The sequence below is a fragment of the Daucus carota genome, chromosome 3 (assembly GCF_001625215.2).
Source record: "Daucus carota subsp. sativus chromosome 3, DH1 v3.0, whole genome shotgun sequence".
Taxonomy (NCBI): Eukaryota; Viridiplantae; Streptophyta; class Magnoliopsida; order Apiales; family Apiaceae; genus Daucus; species Daucus carota.
Window position 1 is genome coordinate 61015265 of NC_030383.2, and position 13683 is coordinate 61028947.

A 13683-nucleotide genomic window follows, 5' to 3' on the forward strand; every position below is an offset into this window, starting at 1 on the left:
GCTGAGTGATAGATCACCCTGAGGGAGACTTGAGTACGAACACCTGGAGAAGATTTTAACGAAATATGCCAAAGAGTTTCGAATATGTATACCAATTGCCATTAGAGCATCTGCAACGCTAACAGTGAAAACTGTTAGCTAAAACATGGTTACCTATAATTTTACCGTAAGCGATTTTTGTTCCAACAGTGTTAGTTATAATCATTAGCTATATTCAAAATAGCTATTCAAAATATTGTTTTGTTTAATTATTTTTGATGATATAATTAAAATAAATTTAATCAGTATAGACATGGGCAATACTAATTTTAAAAAATATGCTATTTTTGTTTCGGAATATTATATTTTAAAAAAGAGTGGTAAGTTAGTTATTTATTCTTATTCTTTTCCAAACTGAAGTATTCTGAATATAATAAAAAAAATAACAAAATAAAATAAAATCATATGTGTGTATGTGTTAAATAATTAAATTTCATACCTTTTAAATTAGGGAAATCTACAAAACTACCTACCTTTTCTTTTATTGTTTTCAAAAATACTACCTTCCAGAATTATTTTTGAAAATACCTTTTCATAAAATTTTTTTTTTCAAAAATACTGTTTGCAACTTTTGCAACCTCATTTGCAACTACAGGCGGCGCCAGCCGTGTTGCAACCTCTTTTGCAACTTCGTATGCAGCTGAATTCCTGATTTCAAATTCCAGTTCTCAAATGTCATTTTCGACCTCATTTTCGGAATCGATACATACATGTATGTATCGATTCCGAAAATGAGGTCGAAAATGACATTTGAGAACTGGAACTTGAAATCAGGAATTGTAATTGCATATATAGTTGCATATGGTTGTATTCAGTTGCATATGGTTGCATTCAGTTGCTTCTATTGTAATCTAATGGCCCCGCCAGGGGCACACCATACATCTGTTGTTACTTACATTTTTCAGTTGCATTTAGTTGCAACTGAGGTTGCAAATGAAGTTGCAAAAGTTGCAACTGCAGTTGCAACCTCATTTGCAACTTTTGCAACCTCATTTACAACTATGTATAGTTTTCAGTTGCATTTAGTTGCAACTTCATTTGCAACCTCATTTGCAACTTTTGCAACTTACAGTTTTCTGTTGAATTAGTTGCAATTGCAGTTGCAACTTTCCATTTTTATTTGCAACTTTTGCAACCTCATTTGCAAAAGGTTGCAAATGAGGTTGCAAAAGTTGCAAATCGTATTTTTGAAAAATTTTTTTTATGAAAAAGTATTTTTAAAAATAATGAAAAAGATGGTAGTAAAAAAATAATTTTACAGATGGGTATTTTTAAAAAGATCCCTTTAAATTAACATTTTAATATGTGATTTGAGAATTAGGATTTGGAAAATATATGAGTTGAGTTTATATCATTACTATCATATTATTATTATTTTATTTTATTACATAAGTATCTAATCTATATAACGGTGTTTTAAACATAATCAAGACAATTGTATTATTTTCAAAAAATTTACTCACAATAAGATGTATTCAACTGGAATTTTAAAGAATTCTTTTTTATTCAAGAAATTCGAATGTATTTAACTCACATTTTAAAAAATGTAACAGAATCTTGGTGTATTCAATTGCGATACTAAATTATGTTGAAAAATCTGTTGATATTCAGTTAGAATTTTAAATTATATTTTAAAAATACAATGATATTTTATGGGGATCGTTTAAAATCCATTTAAATCTCTAATATTTAAATGCTGGTAAATTTTTTTGGACTTTATAAAATGATAAATTTTGTAGGATTGTTCAGTATATTTTACGTTTTTTGAAATATCACTAAAATCAATAAAATTTTGAACAATTCTGTAACATTTTATTAAGGATTCATATAAAACTAAAATCATATATAATTTATTGAAATTTATAAACTGAAAAAAAATCGTTAAAATCCGACACTCTTTGCTCTTTAGAGTTCGAAACCAGACTCGAACCGAACCCAAAAATCTTTAATAAGCGCCTCGAACTGGAGCCTAGACCCGCCTAATTTGAGACGGGGGACTATTTATCGACAATCTTCTTATCGACTTTCGCGCCAAAACATAAAAACACATCTGTTCAAGTCTAGGGTTTGAAAAATACACACACTAATTATGATCAATTGAGACGACAATCTGCACTACGACACTTTAATCAAGCCACAAAATGCAAGAATCAACAACTCCACCGGCGCCGTCGAGTTCTCCGGCTCTGATAAGGCCGATAAACAAAGGCGTGGTTCACAAAATTTGCGCCGGACAAGTGATTCTCGACCTCTCGTCGGCGGTGAAGGAGCTGGTTGAGAACAGCTTAGACGCCGGCGCTACCAGCATCGAGATCTCGTTGCGAGATTACGGTGAAGAGTCGTTTCAGGTTGTGGATAACGGTTGCGGCATTTCACCAAACAACTTCAAGGCATGGATATAAATGTACATTTTTGTTGCATTTGTGTGTTTATTATCGTAATCGATAAGTCAATACTCGCTCACTCGACTTGTTTATAGCCTCGATTGAATGATACATTTTGTTAATCTGGTTAATTAGGAAAATGTATAGTTTGTTTATGTAATGTTCTTATGTCAGTCTTGATTATGGAAATTTCATGCGTTTGTGTTGTACTTGTGGTGTGATTTTTTTTGGTAATATTCATTGGTTTAGAACTAGACATAGGAAAATCTCGATGAATTTATACTTGATTCATTCATAAGCTAGATTAGATCATACATTTTGTTCGACCGGTTGTATTATATTTATTGATGACCTTGAATAGATACTGCATTTTGTCGACTGGAATATATTTAGGCAAATTAATAATCACTATTAATTAGTAAGAGCAAGTCCAATGCAATGCTATACTTGATTCTATTTCTATAATTTGGCACCAAAGGCAAAAACAACTCCAAAGGGGTTTTAATTTTTAGATGCAAATATGCAGAAATGCATCCTTGGTTCTTAATTTGAAACCAGGGATGGATTTATGCATCCTTGCCATGTCATCATTCGCTATAAATGGAGGGGAAGAAGATAAACAATTACTGCATTTTACATCTAGAATTGGACTTGCATTAAGAATTTTGAGTGCGAGACTATAAATTTGTAGAGGTTTTACAGTATGCACTTGAGTTTGAGAGTTTATTTGATATATTTTTATGGATATACATGATTCATTGTGGTACTCTGTTACGTTGAATGATATTGTGTGGGTTCTTTTGTGTTCTACTATATTGTAGGTTTTGGCACTTAGGCATCATACTTCAAAGTTAGCAGAGTTTCATGATCTTCAATCCTTGACAACATTTGGCTTTAGAGGGGAGGCGCTCAGTTCACTTTGTTCTTTAGGAAATTTGACTATTGAAACTAGAACAAAGAATGAAGCCGTGGCTACTCTCTTGACCTTTGATCGGACAGGTTTGTTAATAAAAGAAGAAAAAACAGCACGTAAAATAGGTTCTACTGTCATGGTTAAGAAGTTGTTCGCCAATTTGCCGGTGAGAAGCAAAGAATTTCATCGCAACATCCGCAAGGAATATGGAAAGCTTGTTTCTTTACTAAATGTAAGCCTTCTTGTGTCTTATTGCATTGGTCGACTCTTTAAGTAGCTTCTGGATAAATTGCTTACCGGCCTTTAACTAAGTCTGCTGCTTAGGTTTTTTTTTATAATCTCAAAGATATAGGCACCTTTAGTTATGAACCAAATTCACTAATAGGCTACTCCGTGAGAATTAAGTTTAGAATTAGTTTGCTGCAATTTGCACTTTCAGCTTCTATATGCTACAAACTTGCTATCATTAGTGGAATGGATAAAATTTAGGCTTAATGCCCTTTTAACTCTCAATGTTTGGATGTGTATACCAATGCAGCCTCAATGTTTTAACTCGGCCGATTCAACCCTCCGAGTATCCGATATGTTCCAATTAGCCCTCGTACTGGGATGAAGCCAAAAAACGGTATATGACGGAGGGTAAACTTGACAATTACTAGATTAAGTTTGCTTGTTCCTTTTAACCCCTAAAGATTACATTAGATGTTCCTTTTAACCCCTAAAGAATAGATTAGAATACATTAGATGTTCCTTTTAACCGTCAATGTTTAAAGCCCTTTTAACCCTCACGAGTGTGAAATGTCATGGTTGTACATCCGTTATATACCGTTTTTTGGTATGAGGGCTGATCGGAACAATATTGGATACTTGGAGGGTTGAATCGGCCGAGTTAAAACATTGAGGTCGTATCGGTCCACACCCCCAAACATTAAGGTAAAAGGGCATTTAGCCTAAAATTTATTATCCATTACAGCCCTCTGCTGGATAATTGCATGCATTGAAATCAGAACAGGTTTTTTTTGCATACTGTTGTTAACTCATTTACTTATATTCCACCATTAAGATTTACTTAAGGGAAGCGCGGCATATTGGGAGTTGTGTTTGAAGTAATTCGTAATATTCAAGTACTCTGTTAAACTAACTTACAAGTAATATTTGTCTGTAGAAGAGATATATCAATACACAAGTAATCTTATATTGTAACAATCTTTGGGTTATCTGTTAATTGAAATAGTTTTTGAACGATCTTTCTCACTTGAGTACACATCAAAATTACAGGCCTATGCCCTTATTGCGAAAGGTGTAAGGATAGTTTGCAGTAACACGACTGGTAAGAACACAAAGTCTGTGGTACTTAAAACGCAGGGAAGTGGATCCCTTAAAGATAACATAATTACAGTGTTTGGCATGGACACCTTTTCCAGCTTGGAGCCCATAAGCTTATGTATATCAGGGGGTTGCAAGTTGGATGGGTTTCTTTCAAAGCCTGGATATGGTAGTGGACGATATATGAGTGACCGCCAATTTTTTTTTGTTAATGGTCGGCCGGTTGATATGCCTAAAGTTGGAAAGCTTGTGAATGAGTTATATAAAGGTGCAAACTCCCGCCAATTTCCAATCGCAATATTGGATTTTACTCTTCCATCTAGAGCTTGTGATGTCAATGTAACACCTGATAAAAGAAAAATATTTTTTTCTGAGGAAAGTACCATCTTTGACTCGTTAAGAGAAGCCTTACAAAATATTTATTCACCTGGACATGTGAGTTTCTCTGTCAATAGATGTGCGAATCTCAGTAAGCGTGATGACTGCTCACAGTTTTCACCCAAGAAGTTCTCCATGAAATGCAGTGATTCAATTAAAGAAGCAGATAACAAGGAACAATTGGAAATTGGTGGAATCGATCACACAACTATTAAAGAAGGAAAGAGCAGATCATTGGTTGCAGAGGTTATCGACATTGATGATCCTCTGGAGGCTGGTATTCGTAATAGGCAGCCCATGCATCATGTTGGTAGTAGTAAAATCGCTCAACATGCTCCACTGCTTTCAGGCGAAGCAAAAACACCTGTTGTTGACAACATAAATTCATCAGGTCGTGCAAGTATCATCCAGTCGTCCCTTTCAAATTTTATTACAGTTAATAAAAGAAAACATGAAAGTATCAGTGCTGCATTCACTGAGACCCCTCTTCTTAGAGGCGGATCTGTTATACATCAGTCAAAGAAAATCAGTCCTCAAATTTCCACTTTATTATCAAAATCTATGGTGGAGTCCAATGAGAATGAAGGTGCCAATGTGGTCAAAAATATTGGCCTTGGACCTTCTAGGAAATGTGGACCAGAAAGAGTGTGCAATGAAACTGATGAAAAATCTTCTGGGGGCACTGGGAACAACAGAGTATATGGACAAGTATGTCTAGAGATTATTTTACTTTTACGCATTTCTTTTCATGTTACACTCAGGGAATGATTTCTTTCATTACTACTTGGTACAATTAAAAATATTAATCATGTCTATCGAAAAAATAAAAAACTGTATTTCCTGTGCATAGCATTTTGATTATGATAGCTTATACTTGAATATATTACCGTGCGAGTCAACACAAAAAAGAATGCATCTGCCGTCTAATATTTGTTCTACTGTTCTGTCTAGTTACTGGCAGTATATTATCTATCTAATTCGAACTTACATCCAGGAGTTGGTGATTCAAGAGGAACATCTGCCCTTAGCTGATTCAGTATTACCTGTTACAACTACCAATAACGTCACTAACGAGTCAATGGGTACACTAGCTACGCCTGTGCTAGTGCAGTCTTCTGGGTTAGCTGCAAATTCTTCAGTGAGTTCTGCGCGAAATACAGGTTTTACATTGAACTTCAGTTTTAAAGACCTAAAGTTGAGAAGGGATCAGAGACTGTCTAGATTAAAAGACATCAGTACTTCTAAAGAAAGAGCCCAGTCTGAAACGTAAGTTATGCAACGCTTTCATAATTATAGATTTTATGTAGTAGTTTTTCTCTAAACTGATTTGCCTGTCGATCATTTCACAGGTGCTATGATGCTGCAACGCTAATATCATCCAAACTTGGGAATATTGATGAAAAAGAAGCAGCTTTAGCAGCCGCTACCAATGAGCTAGAAAGGCATTTTAACAAAAAAGACTTTGGTCGAATGAAGGTGGTTTTCTTATTATGAAATACATAAATATATATTAGGTTGAATCACAATTATGGAAATGCAAAGATCGGCAAATTAAATTAATGAGAATATGTGTACTTATGTTTGCACAATTGTCTCCTTAATATGTGAGTCCGCCACAAAAAGGTTTTCTTAAAAACCTTATGTATACGAAGTTTGTTTTGTCTCAAAAGGAAAAAAGAAGAAGCAGCTTTTAATATGTCACAGATATACATAAAGTCATAAATCAATGCTGATGCGGGAAGTATGGATGTTTATGATCATAAGCATTATACTCCCTCCGTCCCACTCATTTCTACACGGTTTCCTTTTTGGGATGTCCCATCATTTCTATACATTCCAAAAATAGTAAGTTTTTATAATATAAAACACTATTACACCCACTACTTTCTTCCACTATATCCATCCTATAATAATAAAAACACTATTACACCCACTACTTTCCTCCACTATCTCAAATCTATTATTAAAAATAAATGGGTCCCACCACTATAACTACTTTTCACCTAACTTTACACATTTTTTACACTTTTTCTTGGTCTCCGTGTCCCAACCAAATGTATACAATTGGTTAGGACGGAGGGAGTAGATGTTAAGGATTTGGCCCAGAATATAGAAGACAAATCTCTCTTAGGTGTATTCTTTGGAAGAAATTAGTTCTATTGTGCTTATCTGGACTAATTTCATCATATTTTATAAATTGGCACCTTTTTACTTTCGGTGTGTATATTGGAAAGAGTTTTTGGTCATGTGCTGTTGCATAAATGCTCATATTTAAACCACTACAAGTACCTAATTGGACAAATTAAATTTTCACTTGAAGTTTTTAGCTTATGCATTTGAAATTTCCATATTCAAGTATGGGATCACTTATCTGATGGGAATGCTATTTTGCAAAATTTTATAAGTCTCTATCTTTTTTCCAAGTGAAAACTATATGCTGCAGAAGAGTGTACAATGTACAGTGTCTACTATAATATATTACTTTTAATTTTCTTATAAGCTGGTTGTTTTAGATGAAAACACTGAACTGTAGTCGCATGTTTTCCCTTAGTATGATGGCCATCATTGGATGTCTAACAAACTATTTTATTAATTATTGTAAGATGATTAGTTTCTTAGTGTGAGTTTTGGGATAATAGAACATGTAAAACAGTTGGATTTACTCTGTACTTGTGGTAGTGACTAGTGTCCTTTTGATGACTTCTGACCAAACAACTTTGCTGTCTCCACAGTTCCAATACTTTTTTAGTATACCTGATTCTGGTTTATTTTTGATCCAGATTTCCTATATATTTTGAAAATAACTTGTACCTTCTTTTTTCTAGGTGATTGGTCAATTCAATCTGGGCTTTATCATTGGCAAGTTAGATAAGGACCTGTTTATTGTAGATCAGGTAGTTGTCGCTTTTGAATCACTTTTCTACTGTTTTCCATGTCAAACTGCAAATTTTGTATACCTGACAGTCTGGACTACTGGGAAGTGTTCAAACAACACTAATTTGAACCTGCTGTCCTTTTTCATCTGAGTGGTATTTATTATTTGTGTGATCTTGGTATACTTCTTTCTCTTCAGCATGCTGCAGATGAGAAATACAATTATGAGAGGCTCTCTCTATCTACAATTTTGAATCAACAGCCATTGCTCCGGTGAGATTTTATTTTCTTAACTGGGGCCGCTTTTACTGCTCATCAGATATTTGATATCAAGAATATATTCAATGAAGGGTTATTGAATAATACTTTCGGATTTTGATTACTATATGCTATTAGCAAATGTGGAATCTTTAGGGAATGTGAAGATTTTGTTCCAGTAACTATGTTACGTGTTAAGTGAGTTGTGTTGCTAGTCAATTACACCGCGATGTTTTTCTTGTAAGTTTATGTGGTTCATTCATCATTATGCTTCTGGCAGTAAAACTGAAAGTAACTGAATATTAGGTTTTTTATGTACAGTAGAGCAATATAAGGGAGAAGAGTTTCTAAAGTTTATAATGGTTATTGGTTGCAACTAGACCTGGAATTTTTGTACACTACACAAAAATTTAGTGTTTCGGTTTGGACTCTTGGGTACACTAAACGAAAAGGTAAACCAATCACAAAATTACAAGATAATAGGTTTCATGTTATGTTTGGCTTTTCAAATAATGATGTAGGGATGATTATATAGCACATCGGAATAAAATGGTTTGTGTATTGTATCATGATTATTTTTCATTTTAAGTTTTAGTATTCTAGAGTGTCCTGACTATTTCATTGATTGTAGACCAATGAGTTTGGAATTATCTCCTGAAGAAGAAGTAGTTGTTACAATGAACATGGATATCCTCAGGTACCGCAAATCAGTTATCTATTTCTTGCTTTCATGTTTATACACTGGTCAATATCTTTCTCTTAAAATTTCAATTTGTTTGGGGGCTTAATTTTTTCTTCATTTTGTTTTTTATAATTCCTTTCTTTTGGATGTACGGCGTCTTTGAAAGTGGATTTTTGGTCTTTTTTTAATAGAAGACGTGTTAATGCACAATTTGATTGTTACACTAGTGGAAGTAAATAGTATCTGGGTCAAAACCTAAGCTTATCTGTTTCTTTAGGTTTTTTTGACAGATAATAATTTTTTTTATCTTTTATTATTGGGCAATATTGAGGTTGTTTCTTAAAGGTCCTGATATGAACCTGTCTTTTAATTTTTCAGAAAAAATGGATTCGCTTTGGAAGAGGACTTCAATGCTCCTTTAGGGCAACGATTTAAACTAAAAGCCGTTCCTTTTAGTAAGAACATAACTTTCGGAGTTGTAGGTAAGCCAACTCAATTAATTATGAAACCCTGGCTAGTTAGTTCTTCAACTCTATTCACCAACGATGAGATCTGGGACTCCATGGATTGCACTGTTCTTTCTTTCTTTCTAATTTATAGATCTAAAAATTTATACAAACACATGGGCTCTGTATGGTTTCAATTGCAGTTCCAGAATGTAGAAAACATTATGTTTTGACATAATGTGTTTGGAACAAATAGTATTCTCTTGCATGGTTTAAGAAAGTATGCACTGTTATGACTTGAGAATGGAGCATTCCTTCTTAAATTGGGGGTGTAATCTCTAGCATAGAGTGTAAGGAAGGAATAAAATTGATAAACATTTGTTCATAATATAGTGCAAACTCCATTCCTTTCATATTCATTCACCCCAACCAAACACAACGTTAGAATTAGAAAGTGCCGCCTATCGCCTTGCAAAGTATATTGTGCTTTCTTTGCAGCCTTACCTTGTTTCATCTCTTTTATGAGTCATTGCTGTCTTTATAACCGATAATGATAGCACATTACTTATCAAAAAATTATCATAGAGCATATACTGTGCTGTGCCCCTACTAGACCTTAGTATAGTTTTCCATAGGGTCACAGGTCTGAAGTCAGACAGAAACCAGTCACCACAGACCTTAAGACTGTGCCATCATTTTTAAGTTGTTTGTCATGCTTATTTACAGATGTAAAGGAGCTCATCTCTATTCTTACCGATAGTCAAGGTGAATGTTCGATGATTGGTAGTTACAGGATGGACACTGCAGATTCAGTATGTCCACCTAGAGTTCGTTCAATGCTAGCTTCGCGTGCCTGTAGATCATCGGTTATGATTGGAGCTTCACTTTCTAGAAACGAGATGCAAAAGGTGATAGTTGCGATTGTACTACATCTTTATTTTAAATTTCTATTATTGCAAGAGGCAATCCTTATAAGTTATACAGCTAGCACAACTTTGTTGGTATTTGCACTTATAATCTCTTGCTAGACATAATTTTTCATGTTCCATGCCCTTTTCAGATACTTAAACATTTGACTGACCTAAAGTCTCCGTGGAACTGTCCACATGGAAGACCAACAATGCGTCACTTAGTTGACCTAGCAAGTTTACACAGAGAGTGGAATCCCGAAGATGGAGATCTGTAACGTAGGAAACCTGTAGTTGGTAGGTTCAGGGCCTGTAATGTTAAACTTATTTACTCATCTGATTATGGTACATAATAGTCTCACCTTGTGCTGTATACAGAGAATACAAGTCCAGCCTCTTTGCAAATTGGGATTTGTATTCTTGTTTTTACGGTGCCTTGCCTTGTTTCTCTGTTGAGATGAAAACAGAAGTAATAGAGTTTAGTAAATAGAAAAATTCAGCCCTTGTATCCATTGTTTTCAGAAATTTACCCCAAAAGTGAAAACTACAAATCGATAAATATCTATTTTCTGCTGTCACGTAATTCTTGATTACTAAATTATGAGCTTGTTTGATTACTAAATAAGCAAACAAGATTAAAACATTTTTATTCATAACGATATACGCATCTAACTAAAGAAAGACTATTTTTTTCCCATGATTCAGTTGTGTTAATTTTGCTGTAAAAGAAGCGATCAGTTCTCGCCTCGTAATAGCAGGTATTTTACGAGTCTCAAATGGAAAGCCATTGCAAGGGACATTCCTGCCAAACACCGTAAATACTGCATGGTGATATCGATGTGGATCAGTTTCGACAATTGAGGAAGTTGCAGACATGACTCTACATTAATTTGTCATGTTCACGTTGGATATATTTGTCCAACTTTTACGGTCTTGTAAGATCGGTAAGAAATTTTTAAAAAGATTTTATCATTATTTATGATAATATTGAAATGATATATTCTTTTATACCGATCTAAAATATTACTCCTCCGTCCCTCTTATTTACTTACAGTTTTTTGACATTAGTTGGCACGTATTTTAAGGTGCATCTGAAACATAGTTTCATAACTTATTTATAATTTTTTTATATAGATATTTAGACATTAAATTTTTATTCAGAAGAAAAAAAAGATAATTTATAGAACTAGATTTTTTAGAAATTTCAAAATGCGTGTCAAGATTCCATCCTCCAGATGGAAAAAAAAAATTCTTTCAAATATTTTATTTCGTATTCCAAAATATTATAATCTCGTATGAATTTTCTTTTAAAATAATCTTTCATTTCCCAAAATATTATAATCCCGTATAAATCACATTTTCCAAAATTATAAAATAGCAATCCGAACCCGATTTGCATTGGGTCAAATTTATAAATTTTTTGAGACCCCTCATTATCCAGTCATTTGTCCGCCCATGTATATCATGATAGTTAAATCGTTTGAGAAAATACTTCTTAGAAATTCTTTCTTATATTACATTTAGACAGACCTGGAAAGTTGCTGTAACAGATCTGTACTCAAACTTGCTCATCAAGCACATATTATAACTAAAGAACTTGATAACTTTTCGTCAAAAAAAAAAAAAGAACTTGATAACTAAGTGCTCCCAGAAACAGTCAAGAAACACTTAGATTGTTAACTTAGGTAGCAACTGCGTCAAGTAGATATCATCATTACACCACCCTCTATACTGTGCAAAAAGGGCCACGTAATCGGTTAGGAGATATTTTTTATATTTATAAAAGGGGTTAAGTATCAAGTTGGTCACTCAACTGAAGGCCATGTATCACTTCTTTCATTAATCTTTTAGAGGTAGCATCTTGATCACTAAAGTCGTATAATATATCAAACAGATACCTCGAAAAATGTGTCGGGCAAGTAAATATTTTTTTCATTATGTTCTTCACATATTTTTTCAACGCTACTATAATCTAATGAAAAGTGGTTAATTTTGGTATATTAGATAATATATCTAGATTTTTTTAAAAATATTTATTATTTATTTTAAATTTTATAATTATTTAATCTTATTTAAATAAAAATATATGGTAAATATGTGTTTAAAAATCTAGCTATATTATCTAAGATTCCAGAATTCACCGCTTTTCATTTGGTTATAGTAGCGTTGAAGAAAAATGTATAGAATTTAATGAAAAAATATTTACCTTCTGGACACATTTTTCGAGGTATTTGTTTGATATTTTATACGACTTTAGTGATCAAAATGATACCACTAAAAGATCAATGAAAGAAGTGATACATGACCTTAACTTGAGTGACCACTTGATACTTAACCTTTTATAAAGGATAAAATCCTCTTGTCAATATTCCCACCCGAAGCGCTTATAAATCTCACGATAAACTTCTTTTTCCAACTCAAAATTAAAAGAGAAAGGGAATGCTGAATCCTCCCTGATGTCAAAGAGTGAAATGGTTGCTCTTTTAATGACTTGTCTATGGCGATTGAAGGTCAGAAGCCAGGTATCGCCTGAAGCATCAAGTAACATTGATACCCCAGGCGAGTCTTCATCAAAAGGATGGACCGGCCACGACACATCAGCAACATGCTCACCATAATCAGAGAGCTCCCTTAAGTTGTAGATCTGGATTACCTCAAAATCATCATATGTGCCCTTCAACAGCTCATACTTTGACTTTAGAATTGAAAGGCAGTCTGCAAATGTTTGAATCCAATTAATCCCGATAAGAAGTATAATTCCCTTGCCAGCAACCTCGGAGACTTTAACCTATAAAGTGAACCAATAACCGTTCATTCGGATGATTAGCAGAATGACAACAAATAATTATGGTCGCAAACAAGTTGTATACTGCAAGAAACACAGGAAATTGCAAGTTACATCAACCTTCCTATCAAGTTGGGAAAAAAGGACCTTGCCCAGATTAATGAAGAGAAATAGTGAAAAACCTCAAGACAATACAAAAGGTGACAGTTCAAAAAAACTTGCCTCAGAGTACTTATCTGTTCGTCTGAGGACAGAGTTAGAATCCCAGAGCATGTCCAGTTTCACATTTTTTGGCTGTTCCAACCAGCAAATCAACAAGTTTTGTGCAGCTGAATGAGTAAGCTGGAACTCCAAAATTCATAAAAATATCAGCGCCATATGGTTCAAAGAATTCCCCTCGAGGTCCAACAATAACAAGTCTGGGATCTGGTTTCGGCCCGTCCAAATCCAGAGGATAGTGGCAAACCCTCATTAATTAATGAATGGGTCTTTAAACGGAGTGCCAATCATGACATCATCTTGAACTTTTTCCAGAACTTATCTTCCTTTGTACAACGAAGGGGTACCGACGTGTCATGCACATAGATGAGCACGACCTCGAAGTTCTCAGTGTGGACCAATTGTTTATACGCTGTCATCAGTTTCGTAGTGAGGTTTGAGGTTAGAGTACGAAGGGCAATGAGCCTCTTC

General features: G+C 34.1%; 2 protein-coding genes across 3 annotated transcripts; one reads left to right on the forward strand and one right to left on the reverse strand.

Annotated features, from left to right (window-relative positions):
• Window positions 1-2016: 2016 nt before the first annotated feature.
• On the forward strand, window positions 2017-10720 carry LOC108210808 (DNA mismatch repair protein PMS1). Of its 2 annotated transcripts, none has more exons than XM_017382226.2 (11): window positions 2017-2429; window positions 3245-3568; window positions 4615-5748; window positions 6035-6306; window positions 6390-6516; window positions 7866-7934; window positions 8114-8187; window positions 8804-8869; window positions 9233-9336; window positions 10027-10208; window positions 10361-10720. In XM_017382226.2, the coding sequence occupies exons 1-11, from the start codon at window positions 2181-2183 to the stop codon at window positions 10484-10486; spliced, it is 2727 nt and encodes a 908-aa protein (XP_017237715.2). In that variant the 5' UTR covers window positions 2017-2180; the 3' UTR covers window positions 10487-10720. The 2 variants fall into 2 exon arrangements, with proteins under 2 accessions (XP_017237715.2, XP_017237716.2); XM_017382227.2 differs by having other exon boundaries at window positions 2314-2443.
• Window positions 10721-12570: 1850 nt separating this feature from the next.
• Window positions 12571-13465, reverse strand: LOC108212870 (probable nucleoredoxin 2). Its single transcript, XM_017384584.1, has 2 exons — window positions 13298-13465; window positions 12571-12996 (listed from the first exon to the last, which is right to left on the reverse strand). The coding sequence occupies exons 1-2, from the start codon at window positions 13463-13465 to the stop codon at window positions 12571-12573; spliced, it is 594 nt and encodes a 197-aa protein (XP_017240073.1).
• Between the last annotated feature and the right edge of the window lie 218 nt (window positions 13466-13683).